At 37.8% G+C, this 13,806-nt stretch overlaps 2 protein-coding genes across 4 annotated transcripts in view; one reads left to right on the top strand and one right to left on the bottom strand.

The window, feature by feature from the left end:
* The window catches only part of LOC107038346 (flotillin-2), a 112,746-nt gene that overhangs the window by 90,343 nt on the left and 8,597 nt on the right, over positions 1-13,806 (top strand). For all 3 annotated transcript variants that reach the window (XR_001460893.2, XM_015257389.2, XM_015257390.2), the window contains exons 2-7: positions 9,969-10,265; positions 10,676-10,908; positions 11,257-11,376; positions 12,306-12,520; positions 12,642-12,825; positions 12,909-13,055. Coding sequence is in view for 2 of the 3 variants with exons in the window: in XM_015257389.2 (XP_015112875.1) it covers positions 9,969-10,265; positions 10,676-10,908; positions 11,257-11,376; positions 12,306-12,520; positions 12,642-12,825; positions 12,909-13,055 (1,196 nt within the window). In the remaining variant the exon portion in view is untranslated. The remainder of the gene's footprint in view (positions 1-9,968; positions 10,266-10,675; positions 10,909-11,256; positions 11,377-12,305; positions 12,521-12,641; positions 12,826-12,908; positions 13,056-13,806) is intronic.
* On the bottom strand, positions 578-5,501 carry LOC107038345 (glucose dehydrogenase [FAD, quinone]). The gene is made up of 4 exons (XM_029126130.1): positions 5,306-5,501; positions 4,678-4,848; positions 2,837-3,328; positions 578-1,599 (listed from the first exon to the last, which is right to left on the bottom strand). Exons 1-4 carry the CDS (start codon positions 5,499-5,501, stop codon positions 578-580), a joined length of 1,881 nt encoding a protein of 626 aa, XP_028981963.1.

Genomic DNA, 13,806 nt, shown 5'->3' on the forward strand with positions numbered 1-13,806 from the left:
TCTAATCGAGTTTTCTGCATTTTTTTTGCAGTTTTCAATAACCTTTTAATTTACCGTGAGGGTAGAGCTACTTTAAACAACCGAATTCACCTCTTTCAATTATCAAAAATATTTTTATTAAATGCACATAATCACATTTATTCCTCCGCCCCTCGCACCTCGCACCTTTCCTTCGTATTTACATCACTCCACATGTTACAAAAACGGTAGAGAACGTGAAAAGTCATGAAAAATGTACAGCATAATTACAGAAAAAAATACAATGATCAACGTCATCACAAAACTCCTCAAAGAGTGTTCAGTCTTGCTCAAAGCCAAAAGAACCAAATCACTAGCAAAATGATCAAACGACTCAACTCGATTTTGGCTATAGGCCAGTTTTCAATGAATATCTCCAAATAAAACGCAGATAGCAAAATTTTTCTCATGACCTTTTTAGTAGCACTCAAACCGCTCCACAAAAAAGGTTATTATAAAAATTTCGCTATCCCCCTTAAATTCGTAAATATTTCTGGAAAACTCACCTAAAGGCTAAATTGACTTAAACCGTTGACCACTTCCCTACTGAAATCTCGGATCACTTATTCCCAAAGTTCCTCCGCCTTCGATTCATCCAGAACTCCTTAATCATGTCGGAGCCCTTCTCCCCGATCATAATAGCGGGGGCATTGGTGTTTCCGCTCACGAGAGTGGGCATGATCGAGGCGTCGATGACCCGGAGTCCCGTGATCCCGTAGACCCTGAGCTGTGGGTCAACAACGGCATCGGGATCCCAAGAGGGTCCCATTTTGCAGGTGCCCACTGGGTGGTAGATGGTGGCTGAATAATGCCTGATCATGCACTCCCAGTACAAATCTGTGTACAGAGGGATCCTCTCGCATCCGGGGTACGGTTGGGGGTTCAACTCACTCCCGTACTTCCTGAAAGCAGCTGTTCTGCTCAGGGCCACCCCAATCTTCACTCCCTCGATGAGGGTGTCCATGTCCTCGCGCTCTTTGAAATAATTCGGATAGATCAGGGGGTGATCGAAGGGGCTCTTGCTCCTGAGTCTTATCAAGCCCCTGCTCTTGGGTCGCAGCAGCATCGGTATCACACTCCAGGCGTCTTTATTACTGATCTTACCGAAGACTGCGTTGTAGAAGCTCTGGGTCAAGCCGTGGACCTTCCTTATCTGCCTGCCCCCGTCGGAATTGGTGGAACCCGAGATGAAGTGGAGTTCGATGTCGGGAAAGTCGTCGGACGCATTCACGTACTTGGTGTTGACGAATCCGAGACCCTCCACTCCGCCGAGGACCGTGAGGGGACCGTCGCCGAAGACAGCGTATCTCATAACAGCGGAGACACTGTGCAGCCTACTCTCCACCATCGACACCTCCTGGTTCACCATGAACGTCAGGCCACCCAGGCCCACGTGGTCCTGCAGGTTCTCTCCAACCGCTGAGCTCTGGATGACTGGGATGCCGTGCTGCTCCAGGTGGTCCTTCGGCCCCACTCCGGAGAGCATCAGGAGTTGGGGGGAATTCACGGAACCGCCGGAGAGAATCACCTCTTTGCGCGCACGGATTCGGTACATCTGACCCCCTCGCACCATTTCCACTCCTGAAATTGGTATTTGAGGCATTGAATTTAGAGGGAATTCAGTAGTGAAGTGGTCGAACGGTTTAAGTCGATTATAGCGCCAGTTCTCGATGAATATCTCGAATTCTAAAGGAGTTGGCGAAATTTTCCCAAAAATCTTTTTTGTAAAGAAAAGGGAAGACTATCGAAAAAGATTTTACAAAAATTTCGCTTTCTTAAATTCTGAGTTATTCAACAAAAACTCAACTGGGAGTTGAGACGAGTTAAACGGATTGACCACTTCACTACTGAATTTCGAACGGACGTCGATATTAGTGGAAATTTTAATTAATAGTCATCAATTGAATATTGAAATTCCAGATTAGTTCATCCATTAATAATTGAGTTCGGAAAATTCACGATTATTTCAGTAGGGAAGTGGTCAAACGGTTTAAGTCATTTCCATTCCAGCGTCAGTTCTCGATGAATATCTCGAATTCTAAAGGAGTCAGCGGAATTTTCCCAAAAATCTTTTTTGTAAAGAAAAGGGAAGACTATCGAAAAAGATTTTACAAAAGTTTCGCTATCTTTCTTAAATTCGGAGTTCTTCAACAAAAACTCAACTGGGAGTTGAGGCGAGTTAAACGGATTGACCACTTCACTACTGAATTTCGAACGGACGTCGACATTAGTGGAAATTTTAATTAATAGTCACCAATTGAATATTAAAATTTCAGATTATTTTATCCATCAATAATTGAGTTCGGAAAATTGACGATTATTTGGTTAATCGAAAAAGCCTTTTGTGAAATTTAGAATCATTTACTCAATAGTCAATTGAAAATTTAGATTATGAAGATGAGTGAAGATAAGTGAATGAAGATGAGTAAACCTTAATTATTTTGAGGTGCAACTTTTCTTAATATTAATAATCTAATGAACGATGCCGGAATTTTTTGATATTTTAGGAAATTTTGGCTTTAAAAATTCACAATTTCACAGACTTTTCTCATCAAATAATCAAGTTTTGTAAATTTTCACTCTACTATTCCCCGCAAAGTAGGGAAAATTCATGTGAATATATCCCTAAATTAAAAATTAATTTCATTCGCTTTTTCTTCCTAGATAAAAATTTAATCCCGTCTGAAAACTGCTACCAGATTATTGATGAAAGTTATCTTCGATTTCATTAAAATCGTCAGGATTTTAATAACAATTTCCGTTTTGCTTTTTACAAATAACCAAAAGGTAAAATGAAGTGATGAAAAATTCGACACACCATACGCTCGTCTCGTGTTGGGATCGATGAGAACTTTAGTGACTTGAGAGTTGAGTGCGACGTGAAGGTTCTGACGCAGTCGTGCAGGGCGAAGGAAGGCCTTGGAGGTCGAGCACCGGCTGCCGCCTCTGATTGTCCCCTGGGCGATCATGAAGCCACTCTGGTGGGCCCCGTTGATGTCTCTGATCTGGTAGCCCATCTCTTGGCCGGCCTCCACGAAGGCCGTGGCCAGGGGCGTCCTCCAGGGCGCCTCCTGGACGGTCAGGTAGCCACCTGTCGAGTGGTAAATGGTTTTCGCGAGGTAGGGGTTCTGATTGTCCTCGGATTTCTTGAAGTAGTGGAGCACGTGCTTCGAACTCCAGCCGGGATTCCCCTGCTGCTCCCAGAGGTCGTAGTCTTTTCTATTGCCACGGAGGTACAGCATGTAATTAAGGACACTACTACCACCCAGGACTTTCCCTCGGGGCCAATTGCATCTGCCCCCTTCCATCGCTGGAATGTAATGAGAACGTGGAGAGCCTTGAAATATTTGATGATAAATGCACTGGGAGAAAGACAAACACGTTGTCGAACAAGTATTGTTTGGGCCAACAAAATCGCTAGTTGAAAAATGCCAAAAAATAATTTGTTTGGTTCGAATTTGAAAGTCTCAAACATGAATAATTGTTCTGCTTTCGACAGCAACGAAATATTTGGCTCAAGAGGGGGATAATTCACACCAGACGGTGGCTTTTCAGGATCAACAAATATTTTATCCCTAAGTTACAAGATTGCTATCATATCGTTATTATTGTTTCAGTTGAGGGTTCATTTGTTGCCTGTGATTATTAGACAGTCGAAACGAAAAACTACTATCCCTTGTTTCGCATAAAACAAAGATTTTTCGGGAGCAAAATACGTATGGGAGTATCGAATAACGAAGGAGTAATGCTAGAAATGCCATTTCTTGCGTCTACAGAGAATGCAATTTTTTTTAACTACTAAATCTATTTTTGCGACAAATTTTTCATTCCGGCGCACTCTCTGCATGTTTGGCACAAAAAAATTCCTTTTTGATAATTTTCAAAAAACTATTTTCTTGGCACAAGTAAGACTTGTTTGAAAACTTTGTCGTTTTCTCTCAGTGTGGGCTGTAACGAATTTAGGAGAAACTTTTTATCAATTGACGGTACCACCGGAATTTCAAGGAATTTTCTCATTAAAAATTTACAACTCGGTGAAAAAAAAAACAACAGAATTGTCATTTTTATTGAAACTTGAAATTTCATTCTTTTCTCCCCTATATTGATTACTCTCCTAAAAATTCCTACTCAACTGCCCACGAAATATCATTTCTTTTTTACAGTGTAATAATGAAAGTTGCAGAAAAAATCTTACATGTCAATACAATTTAACAAAAAAAAACAGATAATGATTCAATAGATTTGAATTTTTCATAAAACTTATTCTGTTAAAAACTCAAAATCTCATCCTTTTTTTCTATTGACTACGTGACTATTATTCTAAATCCTGCATTCATTTAAAAATCAATTGATGTTCATTAAATTATCACTGAATTCTTCAATGCAAATCAGAAAAGTTCAATGTCAAATCCAACTGGTGCACAACTCTTTGAATTCGAAAAAAATTCAACACTTTACATACAGTGAATATAATATGTCTATGCATGTGTACTTTGATGTCTGTTTTACACGTTTTTTCGTTGGAATCGATACGAGTGAAAGAGGAACTTTCTACGGCGAAATCTGTGAGAGTGACATGACACGCCGAGAATATTCTGCAAGTGTTTAACTCGACTATTCTTGTCTCTTATGTGCATCTGACACATGACGTTTATTTACCTAGGCATGCATCTCCTTGGGGCTCAGTTTTGTATTTCCAATCGAGTTTCGTTAGTTGCAAGTACCCAGCGAGAAGCGGGACATCTGATATTTCAGTTTCATCACCGCCGGCTTCCAACAACAGAACATTCCATTTTTCGATTTCCGATAGGCGACTCGCGACAACTGCCCCTGAATCACAAAAAAAGATGATCTCAAGACAATGATAGTAATTTTAAAAAATTGATGATTAGGTGAATGATTTCATGATGACACGCACGAAGAAATTTCGTATAAAATCAGTCGAATTTCATTTTTCTATACAATTTTTTACACTGAGACAATTTTATATAGAAATTCCTCTACATGAATTTTACCAGTTTGCTAAATTTATTTTTCTTCCCTTTTCATTGAGAAAAAAAAACATTAAAAATTTCCGCCAAGGAATTTCTATTAAAAAATTTTTAGCAGAATAATATCATGAAGAAATCGAATTATGTTAATTTTTTTCTTAGAATATTTTCCATTGAACGTGAAATCCAATAGAATCTTCTAGCGAATTCGCTAGATTTATTTGCGAATTTTTTTCTATGTGGATATATTCTTCCTAAAACAAAGATCAACGAACCCCCAGAGTAGGAAAATTTACCTGCAGATCCAGCCCCAACAACAATGAAATCATAAGAAGGGAGGAGCAATTCTGTCGGCATATCAATAGGTTGTGACTCTTTATCCATAACTTCATATTGGAAGTAGGCAACGGCCATTGCCAAGGCTGGGAAAAACCATCCGACACCACCGGAGACCGTTCCAAGAGCGGTAACTAGTGTCGACTCGACACCCATAATTTATTCTGACAATCCTCACAATCTAAAATGGAATAAAATACAGTCAAAAATTTTATTTCCATTTTCACTGAAGATTACCAAAGGTTAACGAATGAACCGATATTTTTCATGAATATCGTCGAATTGTTTGGGAAATATGGCATTCTCCTTTAATTCATTAGATGGTGGGAAAAAAAATTTAAAAAAAATAAAAAAATAATAATAATAATAATATTAATTAATTATTTATATTTATTAATATTATTAATCAATATTAATTAATTAAACAATATTAATTACTCCGTATTTTCAATATTAATTTCGTACGTGTCAATATTAATTAATTAATAATATTAATAAATTAATATATTATTTTGATTGATTAATATTAATCTTTTTTTAAATTAATTTTTTATTAATTAATAAAAAATAATTTTGTGCAAAAAATTGAAAATTGATGACTTTGTTCAGAGTAAAAAGAAAAAAATTCAATACAATTCATAAGTTTAAGGAGAAACTTTCTGTTTTCTTGAAAAATAACGCAGAAAGACTGAATGTGAATCTAGAAATCCAAAGAAACTTTCAATTTCAAAGTGCATTCACTTGAAATGTCTGAAATTTTTCAGCTCAGAATAATTTATTACTCCACGATGACGTCTTCCTAACGCTGTAGCATTTTCTAGAAGTTTTTACTTCAAGCCTGTTGTCATTGTCTCCTGACATCACTGTTTCTCAAATAAAAGGACAATTGACAGCAAACTAAATTTAACCCATACACGGAGAGAAATATTCAATAAAAATTCCGTATTTTTTCCGTAATTCCGGAGCGAAATGTGCTTGTAGGAAATTTCACAGAACTGTCACGGAATTTTTCCAAAGCGTTCCGTAATTTCTATCTCAGTAATCGGCGAGCGAACTGTGAGTTCCGTAATTTTTACTGAACATTTCTCTCCGCGTACAACTCGTTATATTTTTCACTTCTCACACATCATCAGACTTTAATCACGAGCTTTCCTGTCTGCCGCAACCATTTTTAAGGAATATTGAACTATCTCCTTAAGATAATATCAACAGATGCAGGAGCTTTAAATTTCGACGAGTCCTATTTAAAGGGTAACGCCGCTTCTTTTAAATTTTTGTAAAATCGATGCAAATAACTGAGGGAAATTCGTTTGAAAATAAACGAGCCTTAACACCCTTACATTTTCCGGAACTTATTGCCCTCGTCAGAAGTCCCACTAGTCAGTTAAATCGTCTTTAATCAAGAGTCTAACACGTCTTTATCCCTCAAGCAAATAAAAAATCCAATCGATGGTCTCTAACGACAATCTCGACACAACTGAAGTCCCAAACCCTCGATCCCCATAGGTATACCCGGAACAAATCCTCAAAATTTCATTTGTGTTCTGTCGAATGTATGTGTGGGACATCGGTTAACCGTAATCCAAGCGATGCCACGGGAATAACAATTGATTTTGTGAAACTCTCTGTGGTGAGGTAATTATCGTCACGACACTCTCCTCCGAGGAAGTCCAGTATCGTTATATGGTAATTCACTAAGAAATGTAGCCCAGTCTCGTAAACAGCTATTCTCTGATAATTTAGTTGACTATTTTTATTTCTATGTCACTGTCATCACGACTCCGTATTTTCCTCTCCATCAAGAAGTTGACTCACCTTATTCGCGCACTAACGACACTCATCAATTTTTCTTTCCACTCAATTCCAGAAGAATTCTAATTGAGGAAAGTCCCGGGGAAATCGATGACATTCGATGGAGGAAATTTTCTTTTATTGGGTTTCTATTGACGCAGGACTGAATGGGAAAATTCTTGGTGTGACCATGACCTTCCGGACGGATGGTAGAACTATACTATCATTTGAAATGAACTCTTTATAGTGGGGAACTCTACACAACGTGGTATAACGGGTCACCGACATCCCACCTCCCCTCGCACATCCTTTCCCTTAGACCGGTTTTTCGTTTTTCTTCCAACGTGGTAGCGGTCCATCTCGGGGGAAATCAGCACCGCTGGCCGGCAAGTTTCGAGATTCAAGGATATGTAAATACCTTACCTTTACTAATTAATTAGTTTGATAATTCAGTGGCGAAGTGGTAAAATGGTTCAAGTCAATTTTGACTGTTGGCCAGTTTTCAATGAATATCTCGCAATCTAAGGGAGATAGCAGAATTTTTGTTATAACCTTTTTTGGAGAGCCGACTGAGAGCTACGAGAAATGTAATCACGAAAATTCCGCTATCTCCCTTAGGTAAGGAAATATTCCTCAAAAACTGGGAGATCAGTCGACAAACCGTTTTATCACTTTGCTACTGAATTAATTTGTCAGGTAAATTCGCAGAAGATTAATTTTTTCAGACATTCTGCTCTCGGGAATGAATAATGGATGTCGTTTGAAATTTTGGACATGTTTTTTTGGAATGGAATCAATTTCCGGGAAAATTTTGAATGGAATTGGCTCTTTATGGAAAAATAATGGAAACTGTAATTTTCAGTGCAAAAACTGAAATTTCTCTTCACATTTTGACATTCGAAATTATGACTCATTCTTGTTAATGTCTGAGGCATCAATTTTGAACTCATAGTCTTCAAAAATTCAAAATTTTCGATCATTTCATTGATATTTCTCAAACACAAAATTTTCCTATTGTTTTCTGATTTGTGAAATGTTTTCTAACGGTTTAAAAATAATGACCAAATTATTAAAATAATTTCAAATGTTTTGTATCCTAGGATGTAATGAGGATTAATTAAAATTTCTGATGTCAGAAATGTTGAAAATGATGAAAAACATTTCACAAAAACTTAATTCCCAGTACGAAAATTCAATGGCACGTGGCATAGCAGAATGACGTGCCCCCATGGTTCATTGACCTACTTTTTCAGCCAGCCTGACTATTCTATTTTTTCCAAAGACTCGAGGTGTAATAAAGTGACATAAAATTATGCATATCCCAAGATAAATGCGATACACCTGACCGTTAAACTTAATCATGAAATAACTTCCGGGAGAATTGTCAACATGAACTAATTCATTAATTTATTTTCATTCTTAACCCTTCAGGGGCGAAGAAATGACGCAAAAAATTCATAAACTGTTACATGGTCGCAAGGATTGAATTCTTTTCCTTATACTCGACCGAGATTTCAACAGGTGCCTACCTGTTGCACCTCACGTTCACTCTTTTCTTCGTGACGTGTGGCCTGTCACGTGGTCCATCGTTTCGAACGAATACGTTGATACTCCCAACGTGTTCTGGAACGCTCGTTCACCCGGAGAAAACAAAATTTTTATTTTCAGGGACATGTCACGGATTCTCAAAAATCTATCCGAAATTGGGAAATTGAATGAATCCAAAATTCTGAAATTCAGTGATTTTGTCATAAATTTTTAATGACATTATGATTAATTCCCAGTGACATCGTCGCCAATTTTCAGGAGAATGTTCTTACGTCCAAACACAATAATTACTAGTGGTCTCTATTTCGGGTCAAAGCAAAAAATGTGCTTAATACTCCAGGGACCGAGACCAAAGTCGAATATCCTTAAGGGGAAACGGAACCCCTGTGTCGATATCAACTTTTAGAATTGGGTTTTCTCCTTCAATTATTAGTTTTTATCTATGAAACTACTTTATCGCCTCAATCATTGAATTGTTGAGTCAATGAAGCAGTTTCCTAAATAAAAAATAATACAATTTCATAAATCAGTAGCGAAGCGGTAAACCGGGTTAAGTCGATTTTTACTATTGGCTAGTTTTTGACGAATATCTCGGAATCTAGAAGAGATAGAAAGATTTTTGTCACAACCTTTTTTGTAGAGCCAATAGAGCGTTATAAAAAAAGTCATGAGGAAAATTTTGCTATCTCTCTTAGATTCCGAGATATTCAGCAAAAACTAGCTAATAGTCAAAATCGACTTAATTCGGTTTACCGCTTCACTACTGAAATAAAAAATAATAAAAAATAATTCAACGAGCAGGGATAGCCAAATTTGTAACATTTTATTACGGTTAATATTGTAGCCCTTAATTAGATAACATCACTCTTGAAATTTTTTGAGTACTTAAGTATCATCAATTCAAATATTCAGATTGTCAACTATTTTATCAATCAATAATTTGAGGTAGGAAGATTGACGATTACTCGTGTGATCGAAAATCCCCTCTCAAGAAATCGAATTATTCCCTTAGTAATAGTAAATTTACAGTTTCATATTAACAAATTTTAAATACATTATTATTCGTAAAAAATCAGATTATTGATATTATATTATTTGAAAAATTGAATCAACATATTTTAAACCTTCAATAATGCAAGGGACAAATCCTTGTAATATTACAGACATTTAATATTGGTGGGGATCCCTATCAACGAGTCACTGTCACATAAAAAATGAGCACTACCAAAAAATTGACATGCAAATGATTATTTATATTCATTATTCTGTTCTTTCGGATTTCAGGAGGGTGCTGTGGCTCCACGAGGAAACGAACGATAGTGGGAGGCTACGCCTTCTGCTGGTGGTTCGTCACGGACGTTCAGCGTCTCTCCCTGGAGGTAATGACCCTGAACCCCGTGTGCGAGAGCGTAGAAACTGCTCAGGGTGTACCCCTGACTGTGACAGGTGTTGCCCAGTGCAAAATCATGAAGGCGGATGAGCTCCTGCACACCGCGAGTGAACAGTTTCTCGGCAAAAGTGTTCATGAGATCAAGTCCACTATCCTGTCGACACTCGAGGGACATCTTCGTGCCATTCTCGGTGAGATTTTCGAGGGTCTTCACAAAAAATCCTCTGGAAAAATTGCCACTCGATTGAGCAATATTTATCATAAACTCGCCTTCAAGGAAATTAACAAATCAGTAGCGAAGTGGTCAAGCGGTTTAAGTCGATTTTGACTACTCATGAGTTTTCAATGAATATCCCGGAATCTAAGGCAGATAGCAAAATTTCTGTTATGACCTTTTTGGTAGAGCTCATTAAGAGCTTCAAAAAAGATATGTACGAAAATTTCGCTATCTCCCTCAGATTTTGAGATATTCCTCGAAAACTCAGCTAAGAGCTAAGTTGACTTAAACCGTTTGACCACTTCGCTGCTGAAATGTTAAAGGGCTTTTAGGAATGGAAGAGTTTCGTGTGACAGTGTGATAGACCCTACAATTATTCTCTAGGTACACTTTCGGTGGAGGAAGTCTACAAAGATCGCGATCAGTTCGCGACCCTCGTTCGAGAAGTGGCGGCTCCAGACGTAGGTCGAATGGGCATTGAAATTCTGTCATTCACCATTAAGGATGTCTACGATAATGTCCAGTACCTTGCGTCCTTAGGAAAGGCTCAAACGGCAGCGGTGAAGAGAGACGCGGATGTTGGAGTGGCTGAAGCCAATCGTGACGCTGGCATCAGGGTGAGAAGATTCATGTGTAATTCAGTAGCGAAGCGGTAAACCGGGTCAAGTCGATTTTGACTATTGGCCAGTTTTTGACGAATATCTCGGAATCTAAGAGGGATAGAAAAATTTTTGTCATGACCTTTTCTGTAGAGTTCATTGAGGGTTGGAAAAAAGGTCATGACAAAAATTTTGCTATCTCTCTCAGATTCTGAGATATTCATCAAAAACTGACCAAAATTACGTAAATTCCAATAATCAAGATGTTTTAATTGATTTATCGGTTCACCACTTCGTTTATGATGGCTTAATTCTCATTTTTAATCGTATCGACGTGTTTTCTCATCGTCATCCGTGTGATTTCAGGAAGCTGAATGTGAAAAATCAGCGATGGACATAAAGTACAACACGGATACAAAAATCGAGGATAATGCGCGACTCTATCAGCTACAAAAGGCTAATTTCGATCAAGAAGTCAACACGGCTGTAAGTGTTGCCTCCACACAAATAAAATAAGTTACTCGTGATGACGATAAACACGGATCAATGCAAATACCGCACAAGTTATCTATAGTTCCCTGAGTTATGACACTCGAGTGAATCGCTACATAATTGACGCACGTGACGGTTGGTTAACGTGAACGCACATGGAATTCCATTCATAATTATCATCGAATGATGTATTCATCAGCACGTTGTTGCGCTCTCGTAATAATCGACTTCCATGTAATTTTGCGCAATTGTGGGTTTTGAAATTGAAGGTGAATTTGGATCGAGTGAAAGTCGACGACATTTTTTATCGATTTTACGAGGTGATCTTCATTTATTAGGCGCACAAAAAATTTTGTAATCAAACAAATGTATCGATTTTTTCAAATAGAAAGTACCCAGTGGAAACGATGATATAGAAAAATCATTTCGAGGAATTTATCGCCTATGGGAATTTCTGAAAATGAATTTTTCAATTTTTTCTCACTCTATTTTTTTCTTTTTTCACTTAAAAAATCAAAGAAAAAACTTGGAAAGTTTGAGCTGGGGAATTTCTATGGAAAAATCGAATGTTATTGATATTTTCTATAGAATTTTTTCCGCTGAATATTTTTATCTTATTTTGCGGAATTAATCTCCTACAGGAATTCCTCGAACTGATTTTTCTCATTTTTTCCACTCCAGTGCTTCTTTTTTCATTAGAAAAGTCAAACAGAATAGTACAGACATCGAATTCTATTGATTTTTTCTATAGGGTATTTCACACTTTACATTTTTATTAAGAAAAATCACAGATAAGCTGTGGAGTCATGAAATCATTATAAACCCATTTCCTATCGAATTCCGAACGTTTTTCTGCGAAATTTTTTCGCACGCGACATCACCGAGTAATTAATTCCCACATGGTTTATTTTCTTGCTCCGTAGAAAGCTGAGGCCCAACTGGCCTACGAACTTCAAGCCGCGAAGATCAAGCAGAAAATAAGGAATGAGGAGATTCAGATCGAGGTTGTAGAGAGGCGCAAGCAGATTGAAGTTGAAGAGCAGGAAGTACGTAGAAAGGAGCACGAGTTGAGAAGTACTGTCCGTTTACCTGCTGAGGCTGAGTACTACAAGATGGGGAGAATTGCGGAGGGAAAGAGGTATTTAATTACACGAAAAAATCACCCTCGATTTCCTAATTGAGTGGTGAGGGAATAAAACATGGAGAAATACATAATTGACAATGATATTAAATTTAATCCGTTACTCATTAATTTTCAGAATGCAAACTGTAGAAAATGCAAAAGCAGAGGCGGAAAAAATTCGATTGCTGGGTGAAGCTGAGGCCCAGAGTCTCGAAGTGGTTGGGGTGGCCGAGGCCGAGAGAATGCGCCTCAAAGCTGGTGTTTACAAGAAATATAACGATGCTGCAATACTTAATATCGTTCTCAACGCCATGCCGAAGGTAGCCAATCGCTCCAGTAACTCATTTCACCAGTTCTCAGGGAAACGAGTAATTAATTACTAATTTCGTGTTGTTTTCCGCAGATCGCTGCCGAAGTTGCCGCACCACTTGCCAGGACAGAAGAGATCGTCTTGCTGGGTGGCAACGATGGAACCAGCGGAGAATTGACACGTCTCGTTGGTCAAGTTCCCCCTGCCGTTCAAGCACTCACTGGTGTTGATCTTTCCAAAGTAAAATCATTTCCATTACGTTTCATTCTATTTTATTCACGCTACACTGAGAGAAAAACAAACACATTGTCAAACAAGTATTGTTTGGGCCAACAAAATCGCTAGTTGAAAATTTCCAAAAAAGAAGTTGTTTGGTTCGAATTTGAAAGTCTCAAACATGAATAATTGCTCTGCTTTCGACAGCAACGAAATGTTTGGCTCAAGACGCGGATAATTTACACCAGACGGTGCCTTTTCAGGATGAAAATATCTCATGCAGAGGAAAATTTATCAGCAAATATTTTATCACTAAGTTACAAGATTGCTATCATATCATTGTTATTGTTTCATTTAAGGGTTCATTTGTTGTCTGTGATTATTAGACAGTCGAAACGAAAAACTACTATCCCTTGTTTCGCATAAAACAGAGATTTTTCGGGAGGAAAATACGTATGGGAGTATTCAAAAATTTCTTCATTCCGGCACGCTCTCTGCACGTTTGGCATAAAAAAATCCTTTTTGATAATTTGCAAAGACTATTTTCTTGGCACAAGTAAGACTTGTTTGAGAACTTTGTCGTTTATCTCTCAGTGTAGGGGAAATCAACTCCGATAATTAAATTGAATAACTGATGATAAACTTCATTTATCGCCTTCTAGCTTTTGAAGGTCTATGAAATGGCTAGGAATTCCCAGGAATTTTACAAAGTCTTTTGAAACTTAAAAAAAAGATTCAAAATTAATTTTTAGTCAATATTTGTAACTTCAATAAC

This window comes from Diachasma alloeum, unplaced genomic scaffold (genome assembly GCF_001412515.2).
Source record: "Diachasma alloeum isolate Michigan unplaced genomic scaffold, Dall2.0 Dall_scaffold_00280, whole genome shotgun sequence".
NCBI classification, from domain to species: domain Eukaryota; kingdom Metazoa; phylum Arthropoda; class Insecta; order Hymenoptera; family Braconidae; genus Diachasma; species Diachasma alloeum.